The sequence below is a fragment of the Culex quinquefasciatus genome, chromosome 2 (genome assembly GCF_015732765.1).
Source record: "Culex quinquefasciatus strain JHB chromosome 2, VPISU_Cqui_1.0_pri_paternal, whole genome shotgun sequence".
In the NCBI taxonomy this organism is placed as follows: Eukaryota; Metazoa; Arthropoda; class Insecta; order Diptera; family Culicidae; genus Culex; species Culex quinquefasciatus.
The window spans coordinates 102,801,635-102,829,618 of NC_051862.1; the positions used below are offsets into that span (position 1 = coordinate 102,801,635).

Genomic DNA, 27,984 nt, shown 5'->3' on the forward strand with positions numbered 1-27,984 from the left:
GGTCTTAACTCCAAGGAGTTAAGAGATGGCTCAGACCATCCCAATAAGTTGTTGCAACATTGCACTGAAGCCTTCCATACTCACTGAAGCAGTCTGGGTCGGATCCGGCATTATTATTCAAATTATTCGCTCTACAGCATTGCCTTGGCGTTCTCGATTGCGAGATTTCTACTCGAAACTAGGTGTTCGAAGGCTTGATTGTTGAGGCAATTGCAAACCTCTTTTTACACCCTAGCTTCCATCCACCCCGGGATTCGAACTGACGACCTTTGGATTGTTAGTCCAACTGCCTACCAGCGACTCCACCGAGGCAGGACCCAGGGAGACGACTCCTACACCTGGACTGAGCTAACGACCTAACCTTTAGGTTAGTCCTGGGCCAACATTTACTTCCCTTCCGACGGAAGACGTGATCAGACAAATCTCGTCTCGAAAAATGCCACCGGGACCGTCTGGGATCGAACCCAGGCCGACTGGGTGAGAGACAATCACGCTTACCCCTACACCACGGTCCCGGCTGTAACCAATTATTGTGCAGTGGCAAACACATTTGTCCCAATTCGCCCCAGATGACGGTAGTGACCTGTTTTCTCCAAAAGAACTTCTAAACATTTTCATCGAGATGACAACAACACTGCATGGTTGCAAAACTCGTACGGAACAAGTAAGAGCGCTTGGAGGATTTATCTTAACATTCCAACTCCCAAGGCTCCAAAAAAGTTGGAACGGTAACGTCAACTCGCTGGTTCTCGGGCATAACTCAACCAATCAAGACGATTCTTTTTTCCAGTGATTTGTTAGGATGTCCAGATGATCTTAAAATTTTGCAGAACTTGATGATGAAGATGAAGATGAAAAGCATTTAGCCATACCACTTAGAATGTAAATGAAATGTAATTATCACAAGAATGGTCAATAAAGATATATTTAACTTTAAAAATCTGTTCTGTTGGAGAGTCCGTTCTATTTGCACTTGTGGAAGAAGCGCTTCCCTAGCTGACGTACCTAAGTATTTGCCGGCCTAGTGTCGAGTCGGCAGACGCGAGTCCAACCTTGACGGACGTATTCAAAGTTTGAGGTTCGAACTTTAATCTCACGTGTTTCTATGTTAGTTTGCTTTCATCTATTAGTAAATTATTCGAAAGAATAATTCTTAATAGAATGATGACGCACATTAATGAAAATTCAATTTTCGCTGATGAGCAGTTTGGATTTCGCCTTGGGCATTCAACTACTCATCAGTTGTTGAGAGTTTCAAATTTAATTCGAAGCAACAAATCTGAGGGCTATTCTACTGGCGCTGTTCTTCTAGACATAGAAAAAGCATTTGACAGTGTTTGGCATAAAGGTTTGATTGCGAAATTGAAAAGGTTTAATTTTCCGATTTATATCGTGAAAATTATTCAAAATTATTTGACGGATCGTACTCTGCAGGTATGTTATCAGAATGGCAAATCTGATCAACTACCTGTACGTGCCGGCGTCCCTCAAGGAAGCATTTTGGGTCCAATTTTATACAATATTTTTACTTCTGACTTGCCTGATTTGCCCCCAGGATGTCAGAAATCACTTTTTGCTGATGATACAAGCATCTCCGCCAAAGGAAGAAGCCTTCGTGTCATCACAAGAAGATTACAAAAAAGCTTGGATATTTTCAATTTTTTTTTGAAAGAATGGAAAATTACTCCAAATGCTGCAAAAACTCAACTTATTATTTTTCCTCACAAACCAAGGGCTGATTTTCTTAAACCAAAAAGTCATCACATTATAAAGATGAATGAGGTATATTTAAAGTGGGAGGATCAAGTGAAATATCTTGGACTTGCTTTTGACAAAAACCTTACTTACAAGGATCACATTGAAAGTATCCAGGTTAAATGTAACAAATATATTAAATGTTTGTATCCGCTTATAAACAGGAATTCTAGACTTTGTCTCAAGAATAAACTGTTAATTTATAAACAAATTTTCAGACCTGCCATGCTTTATGCTGTGCCGATCTGGACAAGCTGTTGCTCAACCAGGAAGAAAAAACTTCAGAGGATTCAGAACAAAATTCTGAAAATGATTCTGAAACTTCCTCCCTGGTTCAGCACCAGTGAACTTCATCAATTAGCCGAAGTTTACACTTTGGATGTTATGTCCAATAAGATAATTGATGCATTTCGACAAAAATCATTGCAGTCTTCAGCTGCATTGATCCGCTCTTTATATAGTTTATAAGTTAGTTTTAAGGTATCCCTTTTCCCTTTTGTACATGTAGGACCTCCTACATTTGAAATCACTGAATAGCGAAAGCTACAATATTTCATGAATAAATGAAAGTTGCTAGTATTTAAAATTGAGGTGAAAAGTCATCGATTGTGATTGGACACTCAATGTTATTTTAACTGAATGAATGTACATGGAAGAGAAAATCAAAATAAATATAAATTAAAAAAAAAAAAAAAAACGTGTCTCTATGTCACACGTGGATTACCCCTGAATTCTAAAAGCGCGCGCGAAATATCGAAGCAGTAGCCGCAAGAAGAAAAATGGGAAGAGCACATGAGTTCGGTTAGGGAAACAGACAGAAGTAAAGGTCAAACGCACACACACAAAGTACAAAGTAGGTAAGGGCGCGTTCTTATATTACTTAACGTAAAAATTGGGATTTTTAGCAATGCCCAATGACCTCGTAATTGGACCGCAAGGAGCTCTATCATTCTGAAATGGGTCATTGGAAGCAGCGCGAGGGCTATCACCACATAATACCCGGGACTGATATAAGCTGTATCAGCATAAACAAAACCTGATACAAATTATACTTTCCCATAATTTCGCTGCCAGCCAGCGGGTATTGGATTGGACCACACACACACACACACACACACACACGTAACATAATTTTTTATCACCCCCCCCCCCCCTCCCCTAATTTTCGTAACATTTCGTAACAGACTCTGACACCCTAGCTGCGTTACGTAATAAAAGAACTCTCCCTAAAGCTAGAAAACACGAAGATGGCCCCCAAAACTATAGAGCTATCTAAGCCCGATCTCACGCACACTAGCTTACCATTTATTTTTGCTGGCGGGTACAAATTTTAACCTAAAAATCCTTCGTGTACAAACACGCAATACATGCGCACGTAGATAACTCTATTGTGCAAATATTAAAGCATACTAACCAAAACAACACACGAGAACTCGACTTTGTTTTTGGAGTTTATCAAATAAATCTCCTTAGATCGTTTCTCGATGAATAAAACGTTCGTTTAACTGTTATACAAAACCTACTTGTGGAGTAGGGTTCAACTGTTATTTAAAACCTACTTGTGGATTACTTTGGTTGACTGAATCTAAAGTCATGTCAAGGTTACTGTAAGAAAGGTTGGGCTGAAAACGTGTTGGTTTAGTATTAGTAAGCAAAAAAGTGTCAACATTTCCGATGCTTCAAGTGATGACGTCACAACGCTCTCGTTTCTTATAGCTTGTATACGGAATTAAATGAAAATGTGTTTAATTTTAAATTAAACGGTTATTTCTGAGATAAACTGGATTAAAAGAGTAAAAAGCAGGTACATACAGTTGTTGAAAGCATTAAATTATGATTTCTTTATTGCAAAAAAAATAAATAAATTGATTTAATATGGACTGCAATGATACTACAATTTCTGTCGCATAGATTTGGAATGTTTATGCCAGCTGTCCAGCTCGTTGCCTCCGATGTTGGTTCCGATACGGCCCCAGGCGCGAAACATCCGGTACGTGTTGCCTTTGTCCACCTTTGTCAACTTGTTCCGCTTGTAGAAGTGCGCGACTTCGCCCAGCCCGGAGTCGGGATCGACCACGAGACCAGCGTCCCCTTCGAAGAGACGGATTGGGTGTAGATGGTTTTGCGTCCCCTTCGACGAGACGGATTGGATGTAGATGCTCTTCTTAGATTTTGATTTAATTTAATCCTGCGGGATTCGGCTGAGCAGATCGGAGCCTCAATCGCAGATGGACTTTCTCGTGATGTATGAAATCATGTCCCCACCCTTGGCTCACTTGATGTAATCTTCCGGCACGACCTGGATCTGAATACCCTTGGCCTCCTGAATGCGGCTGCCCATCCTTTCAACCTCTGCCGGGGTCGAGATGATGGACGCAATCTTGTTGGTGATTTTGGTGGTGAGGTTTTATTCACAACCAAATCATAGCCTACTTATGAATCTAATGTGCAATTGCCTTTCTAACACTCCGCCTCAATTGGACAATCCGAGCAATCTACTCAGCAGTGTGGGAACAGCAACGCTTCTGCTTTGAACAGGTCCCGCTTCAAACGCCTTTAAATCGGTCCGTTGTTCCGGTTCAAGACGTCCGGTGCCAACGAGCCGCGCAATTTCGTATAACGATGGTCCTTCTTATTCTTCAGTCGGCCAGTGCTCTGCCTGAACTTCAGCTTCCCGACAAAGGCCGTTTTCCCTCGGGGCCGACATCCGGTATCACTCACGTCGTACAGGTCATCCGCTTCGACGGCCAGGATCGCATCACGCGCTGTCCATTTCCGGGATGTTCCAGAAGGCCTCTTCTTCCGCCTCTTGCACGATGCAATGTTCCAACTCCAGCTCTTCCATGTAACTCAGCATCCGGTACCTCCAGGTGTTGAAACCGGTCCCATCGAACGGTTTGATCTTCAAGTGCTTCTCGTCCCCCATCTCGCAAAACGAACTTCACTTCCGGCGAGCTCCAAAATTTTCCAGAAACTTCTTCACCGGGTTAGGGTTTCCTGGGCCCATAACCGTTAGCAGAGTAAACGAAAAGATCGACTGCTTAGTAACGGTGTTAAAGAAATAGTGAGGTTTTATTCACAACCAAATCATAGCCTACTTGTAAATCTAATGTGCAATTGCCATTCTAACCTTGATTCTAACATTTGCCGCTCAGCCTGAGGATCTTGTCCTTGTGTTGATCTTTGGGGGTTTCCGTCATGCCAAGACTGACAAACTGCAGGTTGTAGATTGAGAGCTTCTCGCCCTCGAACTTCGGATCAGCCAGCTCTTCCTCTTTCTTGACCTTCTTCATCGTGGTGATCAGAATCGGAGGGCACTTAATGACTCGATCGCTCACCGATTTGTACTTGGCCAAACGGAAAAATTGCAGCTTGGCCTCATCCGGAATTATGGCCGGCACACGCATAAATGTAGACCGACTTTTGAAGCACGTACTGGCCACTGCACTAGGGGCAAGGCTTCGGCGCTCCGAAGGTCAGAACGCGCATTAGACATGTCTCATGTCCCTCGGAATGACTTGCTTGTTGCTGCACTTTCCGGTGAGTCCGGCGCCATCGGTAACAGACGGATCGATTGCAGGACTGCGACATCCGGACGTCAGGCCCACACTTTCCGGTCGGTCGATGACGGCTTCTTTCGATTCCGGTCGGTCGATGGCGGCTTCTTTCGATTCCGCTCTATATTCCCGAGCTGATCCACCCCATTGGCACACGGATTGACACAGCTGAATAATTAGAAGAATTTGTTTTATTATTTCCCAAATTCAATTGTAAAATTAATTACCTACCTCCGGGCTCGGAAGTCCGGAAGTTGAGAGATCAAAAAGATTCTGAACGTAGCGCACCCGTAAAATTTGAACCACTTATCGGAATGGTAATTGGTGCTGGGTTACGTTTAGATTACGGCGGATTGATTAGCTCCTTTGACCTGCAAATGGCCATAATCATGGCACAGATTCTTCAAAGCCAACTCATCGCCCGTCTGCCACTGAACTCAACAGAAAAACAAACTTTGTGACGTCACAGGGTTCGTCGTCAACTGTGCACGGAGGTAAAACATTTCGAAAAATTAATGTTCATGCGAAAATAGACATTTTATTTTTTTCTGCGTGTTCTCACCAATACAGCCTTACAAAGACAGCCCAACGCGCTTACAGTAACCTTGAAGTCATGTCACTTTTCGCACATCCGTGGAACTTGAGGTTCAAAAAAGGGGATATGCACGGTGCTGCCTCTAGCGGTGGAGAGCTCCAACTTTTCGACCAGTTTTTATGACAGCTTTTCAGCTACGGGTCGTCTGTAGTGCATGTAGTTAAAAAAATTCATATCAGCAAAAAAAAAAGTAGCAAATTAATATTTTTAACTTTAACGAGCACATAATGTTGACTCATGCACAATTTGGCATGCATTTGGGTCCTAAACCTAACATATTTTTTATGTGGGGGGCTCGAAGAAGAATTTCGAAGAGAAATGGGAGGGGGCATTTAGAAACATTAGCATTATCGTAGCTAACAATAAAACGATTTGCTTTGTTTTTATAGAATTTAATTTTGCATTTTGCTTCGGCTCTAAAAAATCCAAAGTGGCACAATAAAAAAGAAACTCCCAATGTTTTTACATATTTGGGAAGACTATTGATTTTCCTACATAGAAATGTTATGTAGTATGAACAATATATTGTACTTGTGTTTGCAATGAAATGATAATGTAGTGTGACGGGACAACATCGTAAAACTGGCCTTTCAAAAGACACATCACAACAATCGCTACAGTTTTTCCAGTTAGATTTTTATTTTATTTTTGCGATTGCGAGATTCCTACTCGAAACTAGATGTTCGAAGGCTTGATTGTTGAGGCAATTGCAAACCTCTTTTTACACCTTAGCTTCCATCCACCCCGGGATTCGAACTGACAACCTTTGGATTGTGAGTCCAACTGTCTACCAGCGACTCCACCGAGGCAGGACCCAGGGAGACGACTCCTACACCTGGACTGAGCTTACGACCTAACCTCTAGGCTAGACCGGGGCCAACATTTACTTCCCCATCCGACGGAAGGCGTGATCAGACAAACCTCGTCTCAAAATTTGCCACCGGGACCTTCTGGGATCGAACCCGGGCCGACTGGTTGAGAGGCAACCACAAATTCAATATTTGGATATTTTTTGAATCAGATACGGTGTGGCTTAATAAATAATTAAGTCTATTCGAGGCGGGACAACAAAAGGAACCGATTTTGGAATAAAAACTCCTTACACACAACAATTTTGAAATTTCTAGACGGCTTACTGTTATGGATGAGTGAACAAGTAGCTTAAAAATACGAGTTGTTTATTGTTAATTAAAACAATAAAAGATAGCAACTTCACATTTTGAAATATGTCTTACAAAAAATCAATGAAAATTGTTGAAAATACATGAACACTGGTGCAACACGAGAAAAGGGTGGATAAGCATTTTGACAGCCGATACAATTTCGAAGATTCCGAGACAACATGTAACTTTTTCACAAAACTCAAAGTATTAATCAATAGCTGGCCTTCCCAGCTAACTTCTAACTTTGCGTGCTTAGTTAAATAGTTACCTGTTGCCTCGGAATTTGCAAAATAGTTTTAGCTGTCAAAATGCTTATGCGCCATTTTTAAGTGTTGCTCCAGAACATTTGTAGAGTATTTTTTTTGTTTTTTAATCGTGATAAGCCATCGGATACATGGAATATGCATTGCCCCCTCGGTCCGATCAGAACTGGTATTAGGTTTTACGCCGACTCGATTTGGAGGTTAGAAAGGAGTGCACTGTTTACATGGACTTAGCACAGTTCGATGCGGTCGTCGATTTTGTTCGGGGAAATTCGTCGACAATCGACGAAGACCATGTAAACAGTGCACACGAGCTGTCAAATGACGTCACGGTGTAAAACCTAATACTGAACTGTTACCTCAAGTAAACACAATCGCAGGATGCCATGATTTGAAATTTCGTTTGGTTTCGCGTGTCCGCTGTTTGTTGTTTTGATTTATTTACTGCTCCTGCTCCTGCTCCAAAACGCTGAACAAAATCTGTGCAGTAAAAAAATGCATCTTTAGTGAAGCCTGATCATCATTTTATTCATTCAGGAACAGGTATTCAGCTTTTTTAAAAACATTTAATTCGAATAATGTTGATTTTTTGCTACTTTCAGGCGACCGGATGTACTCGTAAAATGGCTGGAATTTTGCGACATCGATGAAATGTGGGACGAAAAAGAGCTTCGCAACTATAAAATCTGTTCCGCTCATTTTGATAACCACGATTTTATCTACCCTTTCGCGAAACCACGAGGATGTGTAAGCATTAGTTGTAGAACAAAGAGCAAATTAAAACAAACAAATTGAAATGTTGGCAAAGAAATCGCGTCTCCATAGCAACATAGGCTTCACAGTCGGTTTTGATTTCCAAAAATTTCCATAAATTAAGATGAAGTTATCTACTATGGCTCTTGCTATAGTATTAGCTTCTTTGTTTTGTATTGGTGCAAGAACTATATATTTAGTTAGTTCGCACTGAATTGTTATTGCATATCTGTTGCCGTTGTTGGTTTTTGGTAGGGGTCCTACTGTATCTATTGTAATGATTTCAAAAGGTTTACTCGGAGTTGTTGTTATTATTTGTGGTTCTTTAGTATGTTGTACAATTTTATTTCTTTTACACAGTTCGCAGGCCTGAACGAAAAGTGTAATAGAACGTTTCATTGCTTTCCACCGGGACAGGTCTCGGATCTGTAGGTACATTTTAGTTTGTCCAACGTGTCCTCCTGTCGGTGTATTGTGGAAATTTTGTAAGATTTCTTGAATTTTATTTTTGTTATCTACATACATTGGTGGTTTGTATATTAAAATTTACCGGCTTTAAATATTGAAATATCAGCACCTGTGTCAATTATAAAACTGCATTTTGAGTTGGCCATGCCTGCAGTGATAAATACAAAATTCGCTGAGGCATTGTTTACGGAAAAAATGGACTTTGCGTCTAGTCTAAAAAATGTTGGTTTTCTCTGTTTGACCCGGTTTGGTTGTTATTAACGTTCTGAGTTTGAACGTTTTGTTGATTGTTGGGATCAGTATTTAGTTGAAAAATTTGGTGAGGGTTTCTGTTATTCCCATGACCATTACCTCTATTTGATTGATTATTGTTATTTCTATTATTATAATTATTGTTATTGTTATAGTTATTGTTATTATTTCGATTGTTGTTTCTGTTATTGTTACGATTGCGATTATTATTGTTATGGTTACGATTATTATTGTTATAATTATTATTATAATTATTGTTATAATTGCCATGATAACGGTTGTTACCATTACGATTACGGTAATTATTACCGTTTGTGTTATTATTGTTACCATTATTGTTGCGGTAATTTTTATTTGATTTAGATTGTTGGAATAATAGTATTTCGGCAGGAGTATCAATTGATTCTTCCAATGCAATGTTAATTGCATCGGAATGCTTCAATATTTTTCCAGCTCCGGCACTGGCTTTTATAATGGTTTTCGCTTCTGAGCAATTCCAGCCCAAAACAGGAATTTTCAGGTACTTTTTTCTCGACCCTCTCCGATTTCAATGAAACTTTGTATACATGTTATCCTACGCTTATATAAGCCATTTTTGTGTATATGGAGCCAGTTCCACACGATAATGACATTTGAGAAGGGCGTAAGTGTTTTAAATATTTTTGTAATTCGGAATTTAAATATTTCTGTATCTCGAAGCCGTTGCATAGTATCAAAAAGTGGTCAAAGACAAACTTGTAGGAAATTTGACGGGCTTTTCGATAAAAATACACTGAAAGAAAAAAACACTCAACTTTTATGAGATTTTTTGATTTTTAAGTTTAAAAGTCAAATTTGAGGGGGAGCCCACGATTTTTATTCGTTCAAAATTTTTGTGAAGATAGCCTAAGATGTTACAAAAAGACTCACGAAAAATGCAGGATGGAGCAACTCACCTAAAAAAAAAAATACAAAAATCATTTACTGAAACTGTTTTTTTTGAAAAGTGCTCTAAACGTCAAAATTTTCAAAAACCGAATACGGGAATCGATTCTCCAGACAATTTTACATAAAAGTCTCCATATTGACCATTGTCCTAAGTCCAATCCTTGTGAAGTTACAGCGGTTTTAAAAATAAAAATGTTGAAAAAATAGGTTTTTTGATGGTTTTTGGCAATTTCTATATGACAGACTTGATTTTTCAGTCTCGAAAATATGTTTACCGAAAAGCTCGTCCAATTTCCCATAAGTTTGTCTTTGACCACATTTCAATTGGATGTATGGGCTTACAGATATAAGCTAATTTACTGTCCAGGTTACTATACTACACTGAAAAAATATGATGTTTTGAGTTATGAGCAATGTAAAGAGCTCATATCTATAAGCCCATACATCCAATTGAAATGTGGTCAAAGACAAATTCCCTTGCGGACCACCGATCAGTGAGGTACTCCTGGATATTAGCTCCTGAAAAGTGCTTTAAAGTGCAAAAAATGCCTCACGGCAAGAAAAAGAGGCGGTCCTCACCAGCAGGATCGGCAGATTTGAAGAAGCTAAAGAATGCCAAAGCGCTACCTGCAAAGCCAGGCAGTTTGAGCAAGGACGCTCAAAATTCGTCTGGAAACCAGTTCGCTACCCTCCCTGTGGACGTGAGCGAGAAGGAAGAATTTGAACGACGGGAAAAGTTGCCACCCATTTTGTGAAAACATCGTCATCGGATTCGGTGCGAAAGTGGCTGACCGGGTTTATCAAATCTGGTGCTTTACGAGCTTCCATTCGCTTGTGTGCTGATGGACTCAAAATTCTGCTACCTACCAGAAAGGATTACAACTACGTTCGGGATTTCCTGAACAACACAAAGATTGAATACTACAGCCATGACGATCCAGGTAAACGCCCCATGAAACAGGTCCTCCGAGGCCTGTACGACATGGATGTGAGTGTGCTGAAAGAAGAGCTCAAAACTCTTAAGTTGAACGTGATCGAAGTCTTCAAGATGACGAGACACAACAAGGACATCAAGTATCGTGATCAACTGTACCTGGTTCATCTCGAGAAAGGATCGACAACGCCTTCTGAGCTGAAAGCAGTTCGGGCAATTTTCAACATCATCGTGACTTGGGAACGTTATCGTCCAGTGCACCGTGACGTGACACAGTGTTCGAACTGCTTGCAGTTTGGACATGGTGGTAGGAACTGTTTCATCAAGAGTCGTTGTGCATCCTGCGGAGGTGAGCACAAAACTCAAGCATGCGAAACAATCAACGAGAACATCGAAGCTAAATGCTTCAATTGCGGCGGCGACCATTCGACCAAGAATCGGAGCTGCCCAAAACGTGCTGAGTTTGTAAAAATTCGGCAGCAAGCGACGACGAGGCACCAACCAAATCGTCGCAAAACACCACCAGCATACACGGACGTGAATTTTCCTGCTTTGGCGTCGCCAGTAGCAGGATCTGTTCGAGCGGTTCCAAATCTGCAGCCATTGCCGTTGAATCAGCGGCAAAGAGTTGCAGAGAATACAACACCTCCTGGCTTCAGTCAGCAACCAAGGGAAAACCAACCAGCATCAACGGGTGAAGGCAGTAGTGACCTGTTTTCACCACAAGAACTTCTGAACATTTTCATCGAGATGACAACAACACTGCGTGGTTGCAAAACTCGCCAGGAACAAGTAAGAACGCTTGGAGCATTCATCTTAAAATACAGTTCGTAGTTTACTCGTTCTAATGATTTTGAATATTTCAATGAATTTATTTTTTTAGTTTTAAGTTAGGATTAGTTGTTAACGTGATTTTTTTTTCTTTTTTACCCAAATGTATTCGATTCAATGCAATAATGTAAAACAATTTGAAGTAAATAAAATTAATGTGAGCAGTTAAAAATAAAACGAAAAATACAACAAAGATGAAGAGCATTAGGTCATACCACTTAGCATGTAAAAGAAATGTAATTATTATAAGAATGTTCAATAAAGACATATTTAATTTCAAAAAAAAAAAAAAAAATGGTCAAAGACAAACTTATGGGAAATTGGACGAGCTTTCCGATAAAAATATTTACGAGACTGAAAAATCAAGTCTGTTATATAGAAATTACCAAAAACCATCAAAAAACCTATTTTTTCAACATTTTTATTTTTAAAACCGCTGTAACTTCACAAGGATTGGACCCCCTCAAATTTGACTTTTAAACTTAAAAATTAAAAAATCTCATAAAAGTTGAGTGTTTTTTTCTTTCAGTGTATTTTTATCGAAAAGCCCGTCAAATTTCCTACAAGTTTGTCTTTGACCACTTTTTGATACGATGCAACGGCTTCGAGATACAGAAATATTTAAATTCCGAATTACAAAAATATTTAAAACACTTCCGCCCTTCTCAAATGTCATTATCGTGTAGAACTGGCTACATATACACAAAAATGGCTTATATAAGCGTAGGATAACATGTCTACAAAGTTTCATTGAAATCGGTGAGGGTCGGGTACAACCGATTCCCTATTTGGCATGGAATTGCTCTTCTTTATTTTTTAAACCATTCGCCAGTGCCTTTATGCCAGCTTTACTGGCATATTTATTTGAAGTATCACCGGGCATATCGTCATCACGATACGCTTGCTCGAGAGCCAACGTGTGTTTCTCGATTTCCCGAGTGAAGGTTTTTATATCGCCAGTTTGTTTAGTGGCGTTTAACGTTACTAGGGCAGCTTCTGGGCTGGTTTTTATTTTGCATTCACCTAGTGCTGCCATAATTGTATCTATTGTTGTTTCATTGTCAATTTCTGGCACGAGCTGACGCGCTCTGCCAGAAAATCTGGACACAATAGATTGCAGGGTAGCTGCTTTATTTGCCTCCGTTACCAGAGGTTTAATGGTCTTGAGTGCATCTAATGTGCACTCAAGTTTGCTCGACTCCCCGTCGTAAGGAGCGACAAGGGAGGAGACCAATTTTATCAAATCCAAAGCAGAAGTCATTTCTTTGCTTCTTATTGCAATGATTGACCGATAAAAAATAATTATGATTTTTGCGACTGTCTTAAAGGACAATCGCTTTGTTTGTTTTTGATTTAATCGAAGTGTAATAAAGTCTTCGATTTTTTGAAAAGCGTTTCTAGAAGCTTTTATATAAAAATTAAGTTTACTTGATTCGATCTTCTCTTCGTTAATAAGAAGATATTTTTCTATGTTCGAGTAACTTTTTTGAGCTACTTCCCTTTTGAGTAGTAGTGTGTGTGCTAGAAAATTCCTATAAGGATTTTTTTCAAGGGTTTCTAAGATCTTATGCAAGGTTTTTATGTTTAAATCTAGTTCTTCCATGGCATTCGTCGGCCATTTTTCATTTAAAAAAAAATATTACTTACTATTTGCTTCAAAAATTTTCATCAATTGTTACTTCTTGTTACTTGTTATCTCGATACTGATGTTGCTGCGGGTCTGCGGTTCGGGTTGTGCTGGAATCGTCCGTTTTCACAACCGACGCTCCCCGTCCAGATGATTACCGATGTTGAGTCCGTGTAGAAACACCGCGTAAGGATATGCGTCCGCTAAAAGCGCGCTCCCCTTTACGGTTGTTTGTTTTTTTATCTGGCTGCATCTGGGTGCTGCTACTGCTGCTGTTGTTGGTGACCTCATTCGATTCCAACTCGTTGCTCGTTGCGATCGCGTCTTAGTAGATGATCGCCAAGATGATTCCACCGGTTTGGTCCTGGATGGCCTGATGGTGGGTCATCAGTCCTCTCGTTGTTGACACGAGTACATGCCCGGTAATGGTTGGGAGAATTCTGCTACTTTTCAGGAAATCCACGATTTTTATTTTTTTATAGGCGTTGGCTTCACCATCACTATTTTTTGTACTTCACTATTTATTATTATTTCACCGTTGGCAGCATTTTTTGCTAGTTTTTCCGCTATTAAACAACTTTTTAGTTGGTTGTTGTCCAACTGTATTGGTTTCTTTGATTTTAGCGTTGATTGAAGTTTCCGTAAATCGTTTGTTAGATTGTTTTTCGTCATTTTCTGCGCGCACTTTCTATAACACTTTTCACTGAACTTTTTGCATTTTTCGCTTTCGGTGTCTCGGTTGGTTGTTGGTCTTCAATTGGCTGTTAACCGAAAGGTTGGTGGTCTTCAATTTTTGTACCACAGTTCGTCTCACTAGTTCGAGTTTCCACAACAGGTCATAATCTGCCACTTTCACGTTCGATACATATTCCTTTTTCATTTTAACTGTGTACTAACTACGCGGACAACATCGCAGCTCATTACGCGGCGTGAAAACTTCCAAACGCGCATCGGGTGGCGTGGCGGCGTGGCGCGAAAATTCTGACGCGAAGTCCTGTCACGGTCGCCATGTAATATCTCAAACGTTCGACAGTGCGAGGCGAAAGAACCGCGGGGAAACCTGCAGGGACTTTCTTTGCATTAAGAGCTATCCAAGGTGTGGTAGACTGCGAGGAGCAGTAACCAGCTCGGAGCTCGAAATAAAGTAGACAAGTCGCCTTGATGTTCCAGCCTAAAAGACTCATTTTTGTTTATTTGAACTCGGGTATTTATACTAGTCAAATTTGTTGCATCACATGTAATTTGAGTGGTGACACTTACGTGCTACAGTATAGACTTCTGGAGTTGGCTTGTACTGGGTTGAACCCTTGCGCTGGCTCAGCAGGAGTCAGCGTCCCGGCCAATTGTCGATGAACCGAAATATGGTTCGAAAAAGGTTATACGCAAGCATCAGCAATTATGCTTGCGCCAAGTGGTTCTAACTGTGTGTGGGCTCTACAGCCAGGCAGGGTTTGTGTTTTGAAAGACAAAACCTGGTCTTGTTGTGCGAGGTCCGGGCATGGTAATAAAAATGGAAATTAAGTGTGAATGGGTATGTTGGGAATGCAGTGGTGTTCAGACTATTACAGTGCTTTTCGTCGTCTTATTCCGTTCTGTTTCTAAATGCCAGAGCATGGCGTCGATTGCACTGTCACGATCGGCATGCTGCCTGTTGGTAGGTGGCGGAACTGTCAATGATGAGCTTTCAGGGCTTTCAGGCATAGAAGCAACACACTGGAGTAAATTGTCTGGGTAATTTCTAGTGGTTGGAGTGACGGATTCTCGGTTTAGTTTAGTGGTAGTTCGATCCTGAATCTTCCAATGAGGATCAATTCAAAATGTGCTCATCTTTTAAAAGAGTCTCGACCGGGCAAACGAACATGGCGTGCGATCTCCCTTTGGAAGTGACGCATAAATCTCACGCTCACCAGACCGACCAGCAACGGTTACAATGGCTTCAACTGACTTTTTGCTGCACGGGCGCAATTGAACAAACAAGACACTAAAATCGCGCCCAAAGAAGTAGAAGAAGAAGCAGATTCTTCATTCGCACTTCACTTTCCTTAAAATCGCCGTCTTCCCGGCTAGAAATAAAAAAAACTTCATCTGGTAAAACTTTTTCAGCACTCCTTGAAAATCACAGGTCGACAATATCAATCGAGAAAATACATCGTTAAAAGCCAAAAATGATAGACCGAAATTCACATCACGAACTGCTCCAACTAAGGCCAACGTCCCGATCAAAATTTCTCTGCGACTTAAATCACACACTGGACAGATTGTTTGCTTATGACTTATTTACCGTCTGCCAAACAAAAACTTTTCTTGCTTGCTATCATCTGCAACAAACAGAAAACTTTTGCGTTACTACGTTTTCTTAAAACTGCTTTTGAAAACTCGAGTCTTAGAATCAATATAGCGGACCTTCCCGTATTCCCGTCTGTATTGTAACTTACGGGGTTGTCCGACTACTGAGCGTCACAGAGACTCCCAGAGTTCAAGGCCCTCAGGGTCGGCACGCCTTTAGTCAAGTCGCGCAGCTGGGGAATGCTTGTGATGTCCAATGTAAAACTCAAGGTGTGCGGTCGCACACTTTATTCTCTCTCTCTCTCTACACTTCTCTTTATTCCTCCCACTTTCTTACAGACTACCTTTTTCTTCACTTCTTCTTCGGGGCCCCGTCGTCGATCGCAGCTCGCCGGCGATGTCCACCTTCCTGTTCCTGCTACACACTTCCGCTCCCTCCTTCTTCGTCCTGGCCTCACCACAGATGGTTACGGCTGTGGCCTTCGGTACACCGTCGAGGGTGCCCGGAATCCCCGGATAGGCACAGGTCGAGCAGATTATCCCGGTAACGGTTGTGTTCGGGGAGACTCGAGGTGGTTTGAGTCCCCGGTAGGTGTCAGCGACATGGGTGAGCCGTCGTTGGTACTGAGACGGTTATCACCAAACACAAGGGGTCCTGGTGTCCTCCAAATCAACTCCTGCACTCTAGCAACTCGGTGTTGCTCTCTTACTGGTCCAGCTGGTGATGCTGGGCACTTCTGGGCACTGATGGGCACTATTAGGCACTATTAAAAATAACTTGGCGGAACAGATGGTAGTCGATCGATCTGTTCGCTTTGGCGTCGTCCGGGGAATAGAACGATCCCGCGGACTCCCAGAATAATGGCGGTCCTAGTTCTTCCCCTTGCCTCCCCATCTTCATCCGAGCCTTCATCCCTGATCCCCATCCTTCCTGTCACGACTCCTTTCGCCTCCCCACCCACAGCTAACAGCTCCTCTGGTGGCGGGTTATGGAAGTTCGTTGGTAGCGCTGGCTGCACACTGGGATGTTGTTGGTGGACGATGAGCCGGGTCTTCGCTGGGAGAAAACCACCAGACACACAAACATTACCCAAGCATGGTATTTTTACGAATTTACTACGCGATAGTCGCGGAGACCTTCACTAGTGAAGTCCCGACGGTTACAGTATTGTAGGGGTCAAATCTTTCAAGCGACTCGATGAACCAAAAATCAGAATCCTTTAGTTACGAATCAACAGAATTTTCTCAACTTGTGCTTAACGCGTTGTGCAAATAGTAAAACCAACCAAACTTTATTAATTATATGATTCTTTTAGTAAATATTAAATTATTTTAATCTCATTTCAGGACTCAAAATATTCGATTTCTTCATGCCAAAAGTATGTTTTCAGTGGAATTTTTTACCTTTATGAAGAAGTTAGCTAGCTCACCCCAAATGCTTAGTGGCGAAAATGAAAAACAAGTGAGTATATATTTTAGGGTGGGTAATTTTTTTCGAAAGTGCTCGGATCCGGCTGAAATAAAGTCCATTGTAGAGGGTATCCATAGGGACTCTCAAACCAAATTTGAGCTCATTTGGTTTAAAACTGGCTTGTCGCCCGGAAGTTAAAGTTTACATGAAAATTACTATGGAAAACGCGAGCTTTAACTTCAAACGCTCATAAAGGCTAAGCGACAAACTATAGTCCACACTTACACTTGGTAGCCGTGTCGGGGGTGGTCCAAGGAACATTTTTCCCAAAGGGTTCATGGTCATCCGTTCAACCCTGAGTTTGCGCAAAGCCGAAACATCCGGCGACACCGGAATCCTTCAAAATCTCAGTTTTAAAGGTCAACGCATGCTACGAAACTATGACAGAAGCATTGTTTGAATGAATGAAACACGCGACGCCGAACGTCAACAAACTAAAATGGAAGCAATAAGTGAGGGGTTGTGCTCTCCCAACAAGGTGTTTTTATTTGAAAATATGGTAAAAAAAATTAATAAGCAATTTGATAAGCGGATCGGATCAAAAAGCTAAGCTCTGATGAGTCCAGTTTCAGATCAAGTGGAAGGGGTGCGACGATTCCGAAAACTCCTGGGAACCTGAGAAAAATCTCAACTGCCAGGTTTTGGAAAAAAAATGCGCACGAGGATGGCGAGAAGTGGGCCAGCAGCCATGGAGAGCGATCTTCGACGGACTCTTACTCAAACATGGTTCGGGCCAGAGAAAATGCTGAGAAAGCGCCACAGAAACTGTAGAGACTGCCAAGAGCGCCGAAAAGTTTGACGCTGGAGGACATAGCCCCACCTCCGGTGGTTCCGGCCAAACGCACAAAGGCCAAAAACGGAATCGAAAAGGACACGTGGTGGAGAAGTTGAAAGGAGTGACCGAAGAGGACGGCGCACGGCTGTTCCTGATTCACTGGAAGGAGAGTCGATGAGGTGGAACTGGTTCAGTCCAGGATCGTACAGAACGTGCTCCGAAGCTACAAGAGCCGTATCATCTGCAACAACGCGACCAAGAATGGCGTGCAGTAGAAGTTCAAGTAATACAATGTTAAAGATATTCATGAAACTTGAATAAAATAAGGCCAATAAGGTCTACAAAATAAATAAAAAAGCTATATTCTTTAGTATGTTTATCAAAAAGGAATAGTATCCAGGAAAGCTGATGATAACCGCTTCATTAAAGCAATCCATCCCTGTTCTGTCTTTCCCGTTGGCTCTTCCGGAGAAAATCCGCCGACGATGCCGCTGGCCCTGCCAGGCGTCGACCAACCACTTCCCTCCATAATATCCAACCGTAACTACCTCCACGTGTCCTCTCTATCCCGAAGACTCCTTTCGTGAACCCCTTGCCATCGATTCCGCTGGCCATGTGCGACGATCAACCTGTAAGACGATAATTTTGAATCATTTTTTATTTAATGCAAAAAATAAAAACAACACTCACGAACCGTTCTTTTTTGCTTCCATTTTAGTTTGTTGACGTTCGGCGTCGCGTTTTTCATTCATTCAAACCCGAGCAGGGGTAAATAACACGGGAATACAAAATTTTAGTATTACTTGGGCAAATAACAGAGACCAAAATGTGCACTTGGTTTCCCAGTAATAGATGGTAAAATACCATGAAATCATACCAAAGTCTTGTATTTGGAAGGGCACAACAATACCAAACCATGTTATTCCAAGGGCAAAATAAAACCATTTCAATACCAAGTTGAGGTCTTCTGGATTTTTGAACATTGCTTGAATACCAAAACTTGGTATTGCCATGGTTTTATTTTTAGGTACACCAACTGTTGTCAAACGAACGGGGTCGCTTTTTAGTTTGACACCCCTTTTACACGGAGTTCACACATACTACCAAACGTTTGTTTTGATAGTACGCGTGAGCGCCGTGTAAAAAGTGACAGTTCGTCACTTTTTAGTTTGACTTTGACCAACCAACGGGGTACAAACTAAAAAAGTGTCAAACGAAAAAGTGACCAACCACCGCGCCCTTGGAAAATCAGGTTTTGGTATTCCTGTGGTCTTCCACATACATGATTTTGGTTTGATTTCATGGTATTTTACCATCTATTATTGGGCAACCAAAGGCACATTTTGGTCGCTGGTATTTGCATAAGTAATACCAAAATTTGGTATTTTCATACCAATTTTAGTGCAGCAGTTGCAGTTAGTGAAAACACGGAAATGATCCATATGCAACAGCCAAATCTACTCACCTGATGATTCCATGTTGTTGTTAGTGATATTCTTCACCACATCGAATTCATTTGTCATTGATGAACGGCCTGTGCTTGAAGTTCTTGAAGATTCTGAAAAATAACATGATTAAAAATAAGGATTGAAATTCACCAAAATTCAATAATCTGTTGATTAACTCGTTTTTCAAAGTATTTGGTTACCCGACTTAGAGAAATTTCAACGTTTAAAAAAAACTTAGTGGGTATATAAAAAAAATATGAAAATGAGCTTTAACATTTTTGAGTTTCAAGTCAATAAAAAATTAATTATCTCGTGAAAATTTATAAAAAAAAATTCCAGAGGAATTTGATGAAACACTTCAATATCAAAATAATACCAAAATGTGGCATCCTGACTTAGAAAATTTTAAACAATTTCAAGTCATTTCTTTAGGGGGTATATCAAAAATGTTTAAAATCAAGTTTGAAATTTCCGGTTTTCAATGAAAGCATTTGTTTTGAGACATCATTTTAGCGCAAAATTAAATATTTTGTCAAAATTGGTCAAAATTTTCCCATAGTTTCAGAGGAATTTGATAAAATACTGTAATACCAAAAGAATACCAAAATGTGGTGTTCAACCATTGACAAATTCTGCAATTTTGCAATATCAAAACAATACCTTAAATTGGTATGATACTACATTTTGCTCTTGCATAATCCTTAAGACAAATTTTAAAGGGTCCAGAAATACCAAAATTTGGTATTGATACCAGAGAAAGGTATTATTACGCATTTCCTTTGTTATTTACGCATGCTCGGGAAAAATGCTTCTGTCATAGTTTCGTAGCATGCGTTGACCGTTAAAACTGAGATTTTGAAGGATTCCGGCGTCGCCGGATGTTTCGGCTTTGCGCAAACTCAGGGTTGAACGGATGACCATGAACCCTTTGAGAAAAATGTTCCTTGGACCACCCCCGACACGGCTACCTAGTGTAAGTGTGGACTATAGTTTGTCGCTTAGCCTGTATGAGCGTTTGAAGTTAAAGCTCACGTTTTCCATAGTAATTTCCATGTAAACTTTAACCCCCGAGCGACAAGCCAGTGTTCAACCAAATGAGCTCAAATTTGGTATGAGAGTCCCGATGGATACCCTCTACAAGATGGACTTTATTGCAGCCGGATCCGAGCACTTTCGAAAAAAATGACCCACCCTCACGGGGTTGGGCACAAGGTTGATCTGTAGCGCATTGAATTTACTTCCGTCAATATTCCGTAAATATCGTAAATATAGGTAAATATTATTCACCTGCACGATATTCGGCACAACATTTTGTTCAGTGTGGATAATGACAGTTAAGAACTGTCACTTGTTTGTTTCCTTCGTTTACAAACTGTCACCGCTCCAATATTTTTCGAGCTTGAGGAATTTTTTTCACTTGCGGAACCGATCCTCGCAACAACCATCCCCGCAATCCACCAGCAATCTGTGCAAGAAGCCCAGTGCGGATCTGCGCTCCGACCCAGAGTTGCCGACACGACCATCGACTGCCTCGGACTTGAGGTGAGTAATCCTCCGATCTTTTGCTTCATTTCTAATCGTTCCGCCTTCGCAGATTTCACCGGAGGTCGATCCGACGGTGCGGATTTGCGCCGGTTGTGCCGAACGCGTCAACGCGCAGCATGCCTTCCGGACGCGAGACCTGCACTGCAACAGTTACGTCGAGAACGGGCTGGAGGACAAGGAAGACGAGGACGTGTGCCGGTTCTGCTAGAAGGCGGATGGCGGGGCGGCGTTGGTCGAGCTATTTCCGGGCGGCGGCGGGAGCATAGCGGATGAGGTGCAAACGGTGCGGGATTGTTTAGGGGTTGAGATCAACAGCTGGGACATGGTGACGAAGATTTGCGGGGATTGTGTGGGCGGTGTTAAAGAGTTGGCTACATTTCGGACGGAATTTTCGCCGACGGCCGGCACGGTGAAGCTGGAGGACGTGATGGATTCGTCGGATTCGTACAGAATTGGCAGCGAGAATGGGGAAGGGGGTAAGGGTTTTGAGTCGGACAGTTCGATGGCGGATAACGGAGAGAAGCGTGGGGAAAAGCAGAAGGTCACGGCACGGTCGCTTTGAGGAATATTCGTTCGATCTTCGGTTGGTCTTGTCGGACGGGAGTTCACTGTGGGATTGAGTTCAGTGCAAGCTGGAGGCAATTCGTACGTATCAGCGGAGGACGTCGTAAGTTGCGATTGAAAAGAGTGCCGATCAGGATGGTTACGTGAGTAACGGGACTCAAACGTCCAAGTCAAATTGTTTGAACGGAGTGGAGGATGGAGTTCAAGTGAAGGTCAATAATGTGGATATTTACAAAATCCTCCAGCAGAAGGATCCCGCGTGCAACTTTAAGGTGCTTCTGCAAATGGTCAGACAAATGACAAATTCGGCAAATAATTTGCAACCGTACGCAACGCAACGCGTTGTCTCATGATTATTGTTTTTTTTCATCATATTTAACAATACAAAAAAAATAAATAAAAAGAAAATCCAAGAAACTTTTTTTTAATCGTCGGCGACTTTCCCTTGGATAGTGTAAACGCGTCCCGGACGAGTTTGGCACTGTCTCCGATGAACATCTGCACCAGCTGCGGGCCGGCCAGCTTCAGGAAGGTCAACATTGTTTGCGCCACACATGTACCAGCCGAAAGCGTGCAGCACTCCCTTTGGATGAATTCCCAGGTTCTTGAACATGTCCTTGTGCGTCATCGGCAGCACGACGGCTTCAATCAGTTCCTGAATTTGCTTGTCCAACCCGCCAATGTCCGAGTACTGCTCGGTGGGCCATTCGTCCGCCTCCATCGCCTTGACGCGCGCGTCGTACTCGGCTGGAAGTGTCTCTGAGGTACGACGTACGAGTCCTTGTTCACTCTCACCTAATTGCCCGGCTTGAGCTTCTCCGGAACGACCAGGCCAATCACGAGCAAAAAGTACGTCTGCCGTGTCGTAGTCTTGATGAGGGTGCGCTTGCCCGTCCGCTGGTAGTCCAACACCACCACCGCGGTCGATCGGTTCCTACTGATCTTGGTCTCCCGTCCCGATTGCTCCTCGGAATTCAACATAGCGTGCCTTGCCCAAAGAACGTGGCAAAATTCAAGGGATTTTTGTTTTGTTTGTAAACAATCAGCAGTGCGCGCGTTTGCGATGACAGCTGTAAAAACACTGAAATAAAATTTATAGCGAAATCGTGAATACACGTAAATATGGATGCACATACGGATCAACTTATGAAATAAATGCAATATATTTGGAGTGACCACCTCATGCCCACCCTAATCGAGAAATTAAAAGTGAGAGTGTGTGCGTGCAACATGGAGTTAAACTTTTTGAAAAGCCTTGGTAAGCATCACAGCAACTGCACAGAAAGTTTAACTCCATGTTGCGATTTGACAGCTCGATATATTTATTAAGTACAAATGAAACGTCACATAAACATTCATGTTAAATATCTTTTCTTTTTCCAGTCTGCTGCCGAAGAGGAGTTATCATTACTGTGTTTGAAGTTGACATCGCAGTTTTTGTTCCATTCCGGATATCGGACAAAAAAAACTGTACGTGGTGCTGCTATTGATTGGTAAGTTTTATTCTTCAAATCATCCATTTGCAATATCGAAACCCAGTGAAATAACTTCAATGGGAGAAGATTCAAAAGAACTTTCTTGAATACATTCAAAAAATCAATAAAGGTCTGAAACTTTACATACATGATCGAGGACCATAATTGATGTTTAATTTATTTTTAGGTATGAAATTCTTTGCCATCATCTGCAAACATCCCCACTTGCCAGACAGTGGTTCGCCACCGAGATACTTCTATCTCCATCTACCCGCCTTAGTGAATACCTATTAGCAGCACCGTCTCCTGAAATACGTACGGTTTTCGCTAAGGTGATAGTGTTTTTCTGTCACTGTGCTGCCAATGACGAGCCTTTACCTGATTTGGAGGGCAGTAACTTATGTGAACAGGTGCTCATTGCAGTGCTTTCGTTATTGAATAATGATGTAGCAGACTTTGGAAAGCATTTGCCTCAATATTTTAACTTATTTAGTCTATATGCGGGTCTTGGAATTTGCGAGAAACAACAGCTTATAAAGGTTTGTAGAAACTGGTAAACTACGCTGCGCATCAAAAACAGAAAAAAAATATCCATGTGCAATAGGGTGGTCCAAATCTATACCTGCTTACCCCTGAAACAAAAGAATGATCCATTACTAGGCTAAACTCCGAATTTCAGCTCGATCTGACCACGTGAACTTATCCACCCTTGAAGTTTAAACACAAACTGTTTCAGATGACCCTTTTAAACAACCAATATTAAGAGCAATTCTCTACGAAATCGGTATTTTTTTTAATTTTAATTTTTATATTTGTTAATCCGGCTGAAACTTTGTTGGTGCCTTCGGTATGCCCAAAGAAGCCATTTTGCATTATTAGTTTGTCCATATAATTTTCCATACAAATTTGGCAGCTGTCGTCCATTTAAAAATGATGTATGAAAATTCAAAAATCTGTATATTTTGAAGGATTTTTTTGATCGATTTGGTGTCTTGGGCAAAGTTGTAGGTTTGGATAAGGACTACACTGAAAAAGATTATACACGATAAAAAAATGGCGATTTTTAATTTAACTTTTTGTCCCTAAAACTTGATTTGCAAAAAAATACCGGCTCCGTGGCTTAATGGTTGCGGCTTCAGCCTCGAAAGCAGAAGGTTTAGGGATCAAATCCCGGTCGGTTTCCTTGAAATTTGGAATCAGGAATTGAACTTTGAATATGAATAAAAAATCTTTAAGAATCAGGTGGGATTCGTGCTTACACCCTTTGGATTGATGGTCTGGGACGCTAACTAGTCGGCCATCATGAAGTTAATGCTCTAGAACTGAATTGATCCGTAGTCGAGGCTCGAACATAGTCCATGATTGAAGAAAGACGTCTAAAATTTTCGCTGCTGCTTTTCTTTGAATTGTTGTTCCAAAAAATAAAAAGTGGTTCCGGAACTAATCAGTGTAGTGGTGAATGATGTTGTTCGTGGTGGAAATGTTCAAGCAGTGGTTTCAGCGGAGGATTTTGAGCAGGACGGTTCAAACAAGGCCGTGGCTCGTTCCGGGTCGGTCGCGGAACAGGTATGGAACGCGAAGGCCTTCGAAACTTTCCCGATGACCAGGGTGGATGTTTGTTCGACCTGGGAATGAACAAGTCTTTGAGAACTGACCCAAATTGGAAAGTTGGCGAGCGCAGAGAGCGAAGCGGTCGTCGTTCTCCTCGTAGATGGACTCATCGAGGTCAAAACCCTGCGAACGAAGCGGAAACCGGAGCCATGGCGCACGGTTTAGTTCGTCGGAACCCGTTAAGGTGGAACGCAGTTGCAGCGGGGAGGTTTCGTTGCCGCAGTTTCCACGAAAGGAGGGAAAGGAAGACGACAGAGCAGATTACGAGTGGGGCGTCGGCAAGCTGATGCAGCTCAAGCGGGAACAGGCCTTTTTCGATGTATTGCGGGCATGCGAGACCGTTGAAGAGAAGCTGATTTTGAAAATGTTATCAACTTGTGAGCTCGTTCTTTTTATAAGACAACCATACTTTCATGTATTCTGACATACACACACATCAATGAAGACAAACCACGCCAATCTTACTATATACGCGGTAGGGTGTTTCCTCGGTCGTTCACTGTGAGTTGTCGATTGCCTGCTTCTCTAATGAAGGTTCGACTGGAGGGGCATACTTATTAATTTCTCGTCGCTCCATACCCTCAGTGACGTGATGGGAGCAAGGGCGTCTATGCGAAGTGTCCCTACACCCGCTACAAATTTCCGGCGCTTGGGGAGGGATGCGGGAAACCATTTTGATCTATACGCCGGTATTTGTAGCATTAAAATTCGTGCAAAAAAAAACTTATGCACGTAGGTATACAGATTATGGAGTAAAAGATGATCGAATTGTTCACCTAGCGCTCACATGTGTTTCGGGACCAAGTTGCCTGCGGGTATGGGGATCATACATACATACATACATACATACATACATACTAGGGTGGGTACGGATTTTGAAAAGTTCTCAGATCAAGTTCTGGTGTGGTTCCCCTCGTAGGGCATGCCCATAGGGACTCTAATGCCAAATTTCAGCTCATTTGGTTGAAAACTGGATTGTCTCAAGCGGGTTCAAGTTTACATGGAAATTACTATGGGAAATTTTGAATTTTCGTTCATACGCTCCTACAGGCCTGGGGAAAACATGTAGAAACTTCTAGGATGGCCAGAAATGAGCGGAATCGTCTGGAGAACAACTTTCCCTAAGAGACCAGGTCGATTCGTTCAACCCCCATCGAGCTCAACGGCAATACATCCTGGGTTTTCGGAACCAACGGTTTCCCCCCAGAAAAGCATCAAATTTTCCTTAGCATGCTATGAATGCTTGATGAACATTGTGACGCCACATGTCAAACAACTGCTTCGTCAATGTACTTCTGCTTCGTGTCGATGTGCTTGGATCGTCGGCTCGTTCGTTCGGAACGCACAAACGCCAAGCAGCCTTGGTTGTCTTCGTTGATGACCGTCGGGTTGTCTTGTTGCTCTCCGAAGTCACGGAGAAGTTGTCTGAGCCACACCGCTTCTTGGCACGACTCGCAGAGGGCGACGTACTCACTCTCCATCGATGAAAGCGTCACGCAAGGTTGGCGACGGCTCGCCCACGTGATGCTTCCTCCTCCGTACTGGAACAACATCCCGGACGTCGATCGACGGCTCTCGGCGTCTCCGGCCCAGTCAGCGTCAGAGAAACCGACAAGGTCCTGGTTCTTGTTCCCGCCGAGTTGTAGTCGATAGTCCTGGGTTCCTTGCAAATATCGTAGCACTCGCTTCGCGGCAGTCCAGTCGCACTCGCGGGGTGCGCTGAATCGCCGGCCGAGAATCGCCGCCGCAGCAGCAATATCCGGTCTGGCAACAATGGCCAAGTAGAGCAGACCTCCGACGAGGCTACGATACTTCGTCGAATCCGTGAATTCTTCTCCAGCTTCCTTCACCTTCAGGTAGGCCGGATCCATTGGCGTCTTGGCAGCCTTGCACTGCTCCATGCCGAAATCCTTGAGCAGCTTGTTGGTGTAGTTCTTCAGACTCAGCTTGTACACGTCGGATTCGCGCTTCACCTCGACTCCAAGGAAATGACGAACCTCGCCGAGATCGGTCAGCTCGAACTCCGCTTTCAGTCCAGTACAAGTCTCCGCCATCTTCCGTTCGTCCGTCGAGGCGATCAAAAGATCATCGACGTACACCATCAGCAACACCTTGGCTTGTCCGCGATGGTTGACGTACAAGCAGGGATCTGTTGCGGCCGCCTCGAAGCCAAGCTTCACGAGTACTCCATCCAAGCGCTTGTTCCAGCAGCGAGCCGACTGCCGCAATCCGTAGATACTGCGTTGAAGCCGGCACACGAGCTGCTCCTTCCCGGGTTCCTGGAATCCCGGCGGTTGGCGCATGTACACCTCTTCTTCGAGCGACCCATAAAGATAGGCGGTCTTTATGTCCAGATGTCGCACGGTCATTCCATGCTTCAGCGCCACCGTGAGGAACGTTCGGAAGGTTGCTTGACGTGTGACAGGTGCGAACACGTCCTCCACGTCCACTCCAGATTGCTGCGCATAGCCCTGCGCGACAAGTCTGGCTTTGAACTTAACGATCTGGTTGTTCTCGTCTCGCTTCACTTTGTAGATCCACTTCGACCCGATCGCTTTCCGTCCTTCCGGTAGCTGAACCAGCTTCCACGTTCCGTTTTGCTGGTGCGACTCAAGTTCGTCCAGCATCGCCGTCCGCCAAACGGGCTCCTTTAGCGCTTCCTTGTGATCGACGGGTTCCTCCACAGCGCACGCCGCGATCCCGACTGCGTTTTCCAGCTCGAAGTCATCCAGGTAACGCGGCCGAGTACCAAGATTCGATCTTGTCGACCGACGAGGGCTTGCGTTTGGGGTGCTTTCTGCCTCTTGGAACTCTTCGTCGTCATTTTCGCTGATCTGGCCGCCAGCGACATCGTCACCAGCCGTGTGCTCTTCGATGGCGTCCTCCTCTTTGAGCTCCTCCTTCTTGACCACGAACGGCTTCAGCTGAATCTCCTCATCTGGGTTGTCCGTTGACCACTCCACCGTTGACGTGCCGTTGCCCAGCTCGAGAAATCTAGCATCACGGCTAACGGTGATCTTGTCCGTATCCACGTCTACGAAACGATACGCTTTTTGCTCGAATGCGTACCCGACGAACACCAGCTTTCTTGCCTTACTGTCCAGCTTGCCACGATTGACACCCGGGACATGAACGTACGCTTCGCTGCCGAACACCCGAAGATGTTTCAAGTCGGGCTTTCGTCCCCACCAGAGCTCGTAAGGGGTGCCTTGGATCGATCTGGACGGCGTTCTGTTCTGTAGGTACGCGGCCGTGATCATGGCCTCGCCCCAGAACCGCATGTCCAGCACTGCGTCGTTCAGCATGCAGGTGGCCATTTCCGTCAACGATCTGTTCTTTCGTTCAGCGACGTCGTTCGACTGCGGGGTATGCGCGGTGGTAAACTGAGGCTTGATCCCTTCCGCCTTGTAGAAGGTGCGGAGTTCACGGTTGTCGTACTCTCCCCCTCCATCCGACCTCACCACCCGCGGCTTGCGGCCAAACAGGTTCTCCACCCAACGGACGTACTCTTTGATCCGATCGGCCGCCTCCGACTTCTGCTTCAGGAGGTAGATGACTGTGAAGCGGCTGTAGTCGTCAATCATCGTCATCACGTACCGATTACCGCTTGGCGTAACGGTTTTCATCGGTCCCAACAGGTCGGTGTGGACGATGTCCAGCACCTTCGACGACTTCCGGTCGATG

The 27,984-nt window shown here is 43.1% G+C and overlaps 2 protein-coding genes across 6 annotated transcripts in view; both read left to right on the plus strand.

The window, feature by feature from the left end:
- Positions 1 to 27,984, plus strand: part of LOC6047387 (probable ubiquitin carboxyl-terminal hydrolase FAF) — a 319,428-nt gene that overhangs the window by 156,765 nt on the left and 134,679 nt on the right. For all 5 annotated transcript variants that reach the window (XM_038251497.1, XM_038251495.1, XM_038251494.1 and 2 more), the window contains 3 exons: positions 16,759 to 16,873; positions 22,598 to 22,707; positions 22,877 to 23,228. In XM_038251497.1, the coding sequence (XP_038107425.1) occupies positions 16,759 to 16,873; positions 22,598 to 22,707; positions 22,877 to 23,228 (577 nt within the window). The remainder of the gene's footprint in view (positions 1 to 16,758; positions 16,874 to 22,597; positions 22,708 to 22,876; positions 23,229 to 27,984) is intronic.
- Positions 20,412 to 20,941, plus strand: LOC119766601. Its single transcript, XM_038251500.1, has 2 exons — positions 20,412 to 20,647; positions 20,700 to 20,941. Exons 1-2 carry the CDS (start codon positions 20,433 to 20,435, stop codon positions 20,914 to 20,916), a joined length of 432 nt encoding a protein of 143 aa, XP_038107428.1. The 5' UTR covers positions 20,412 to 20,432; the 3' UTR covers positions 20,917 to 20,941.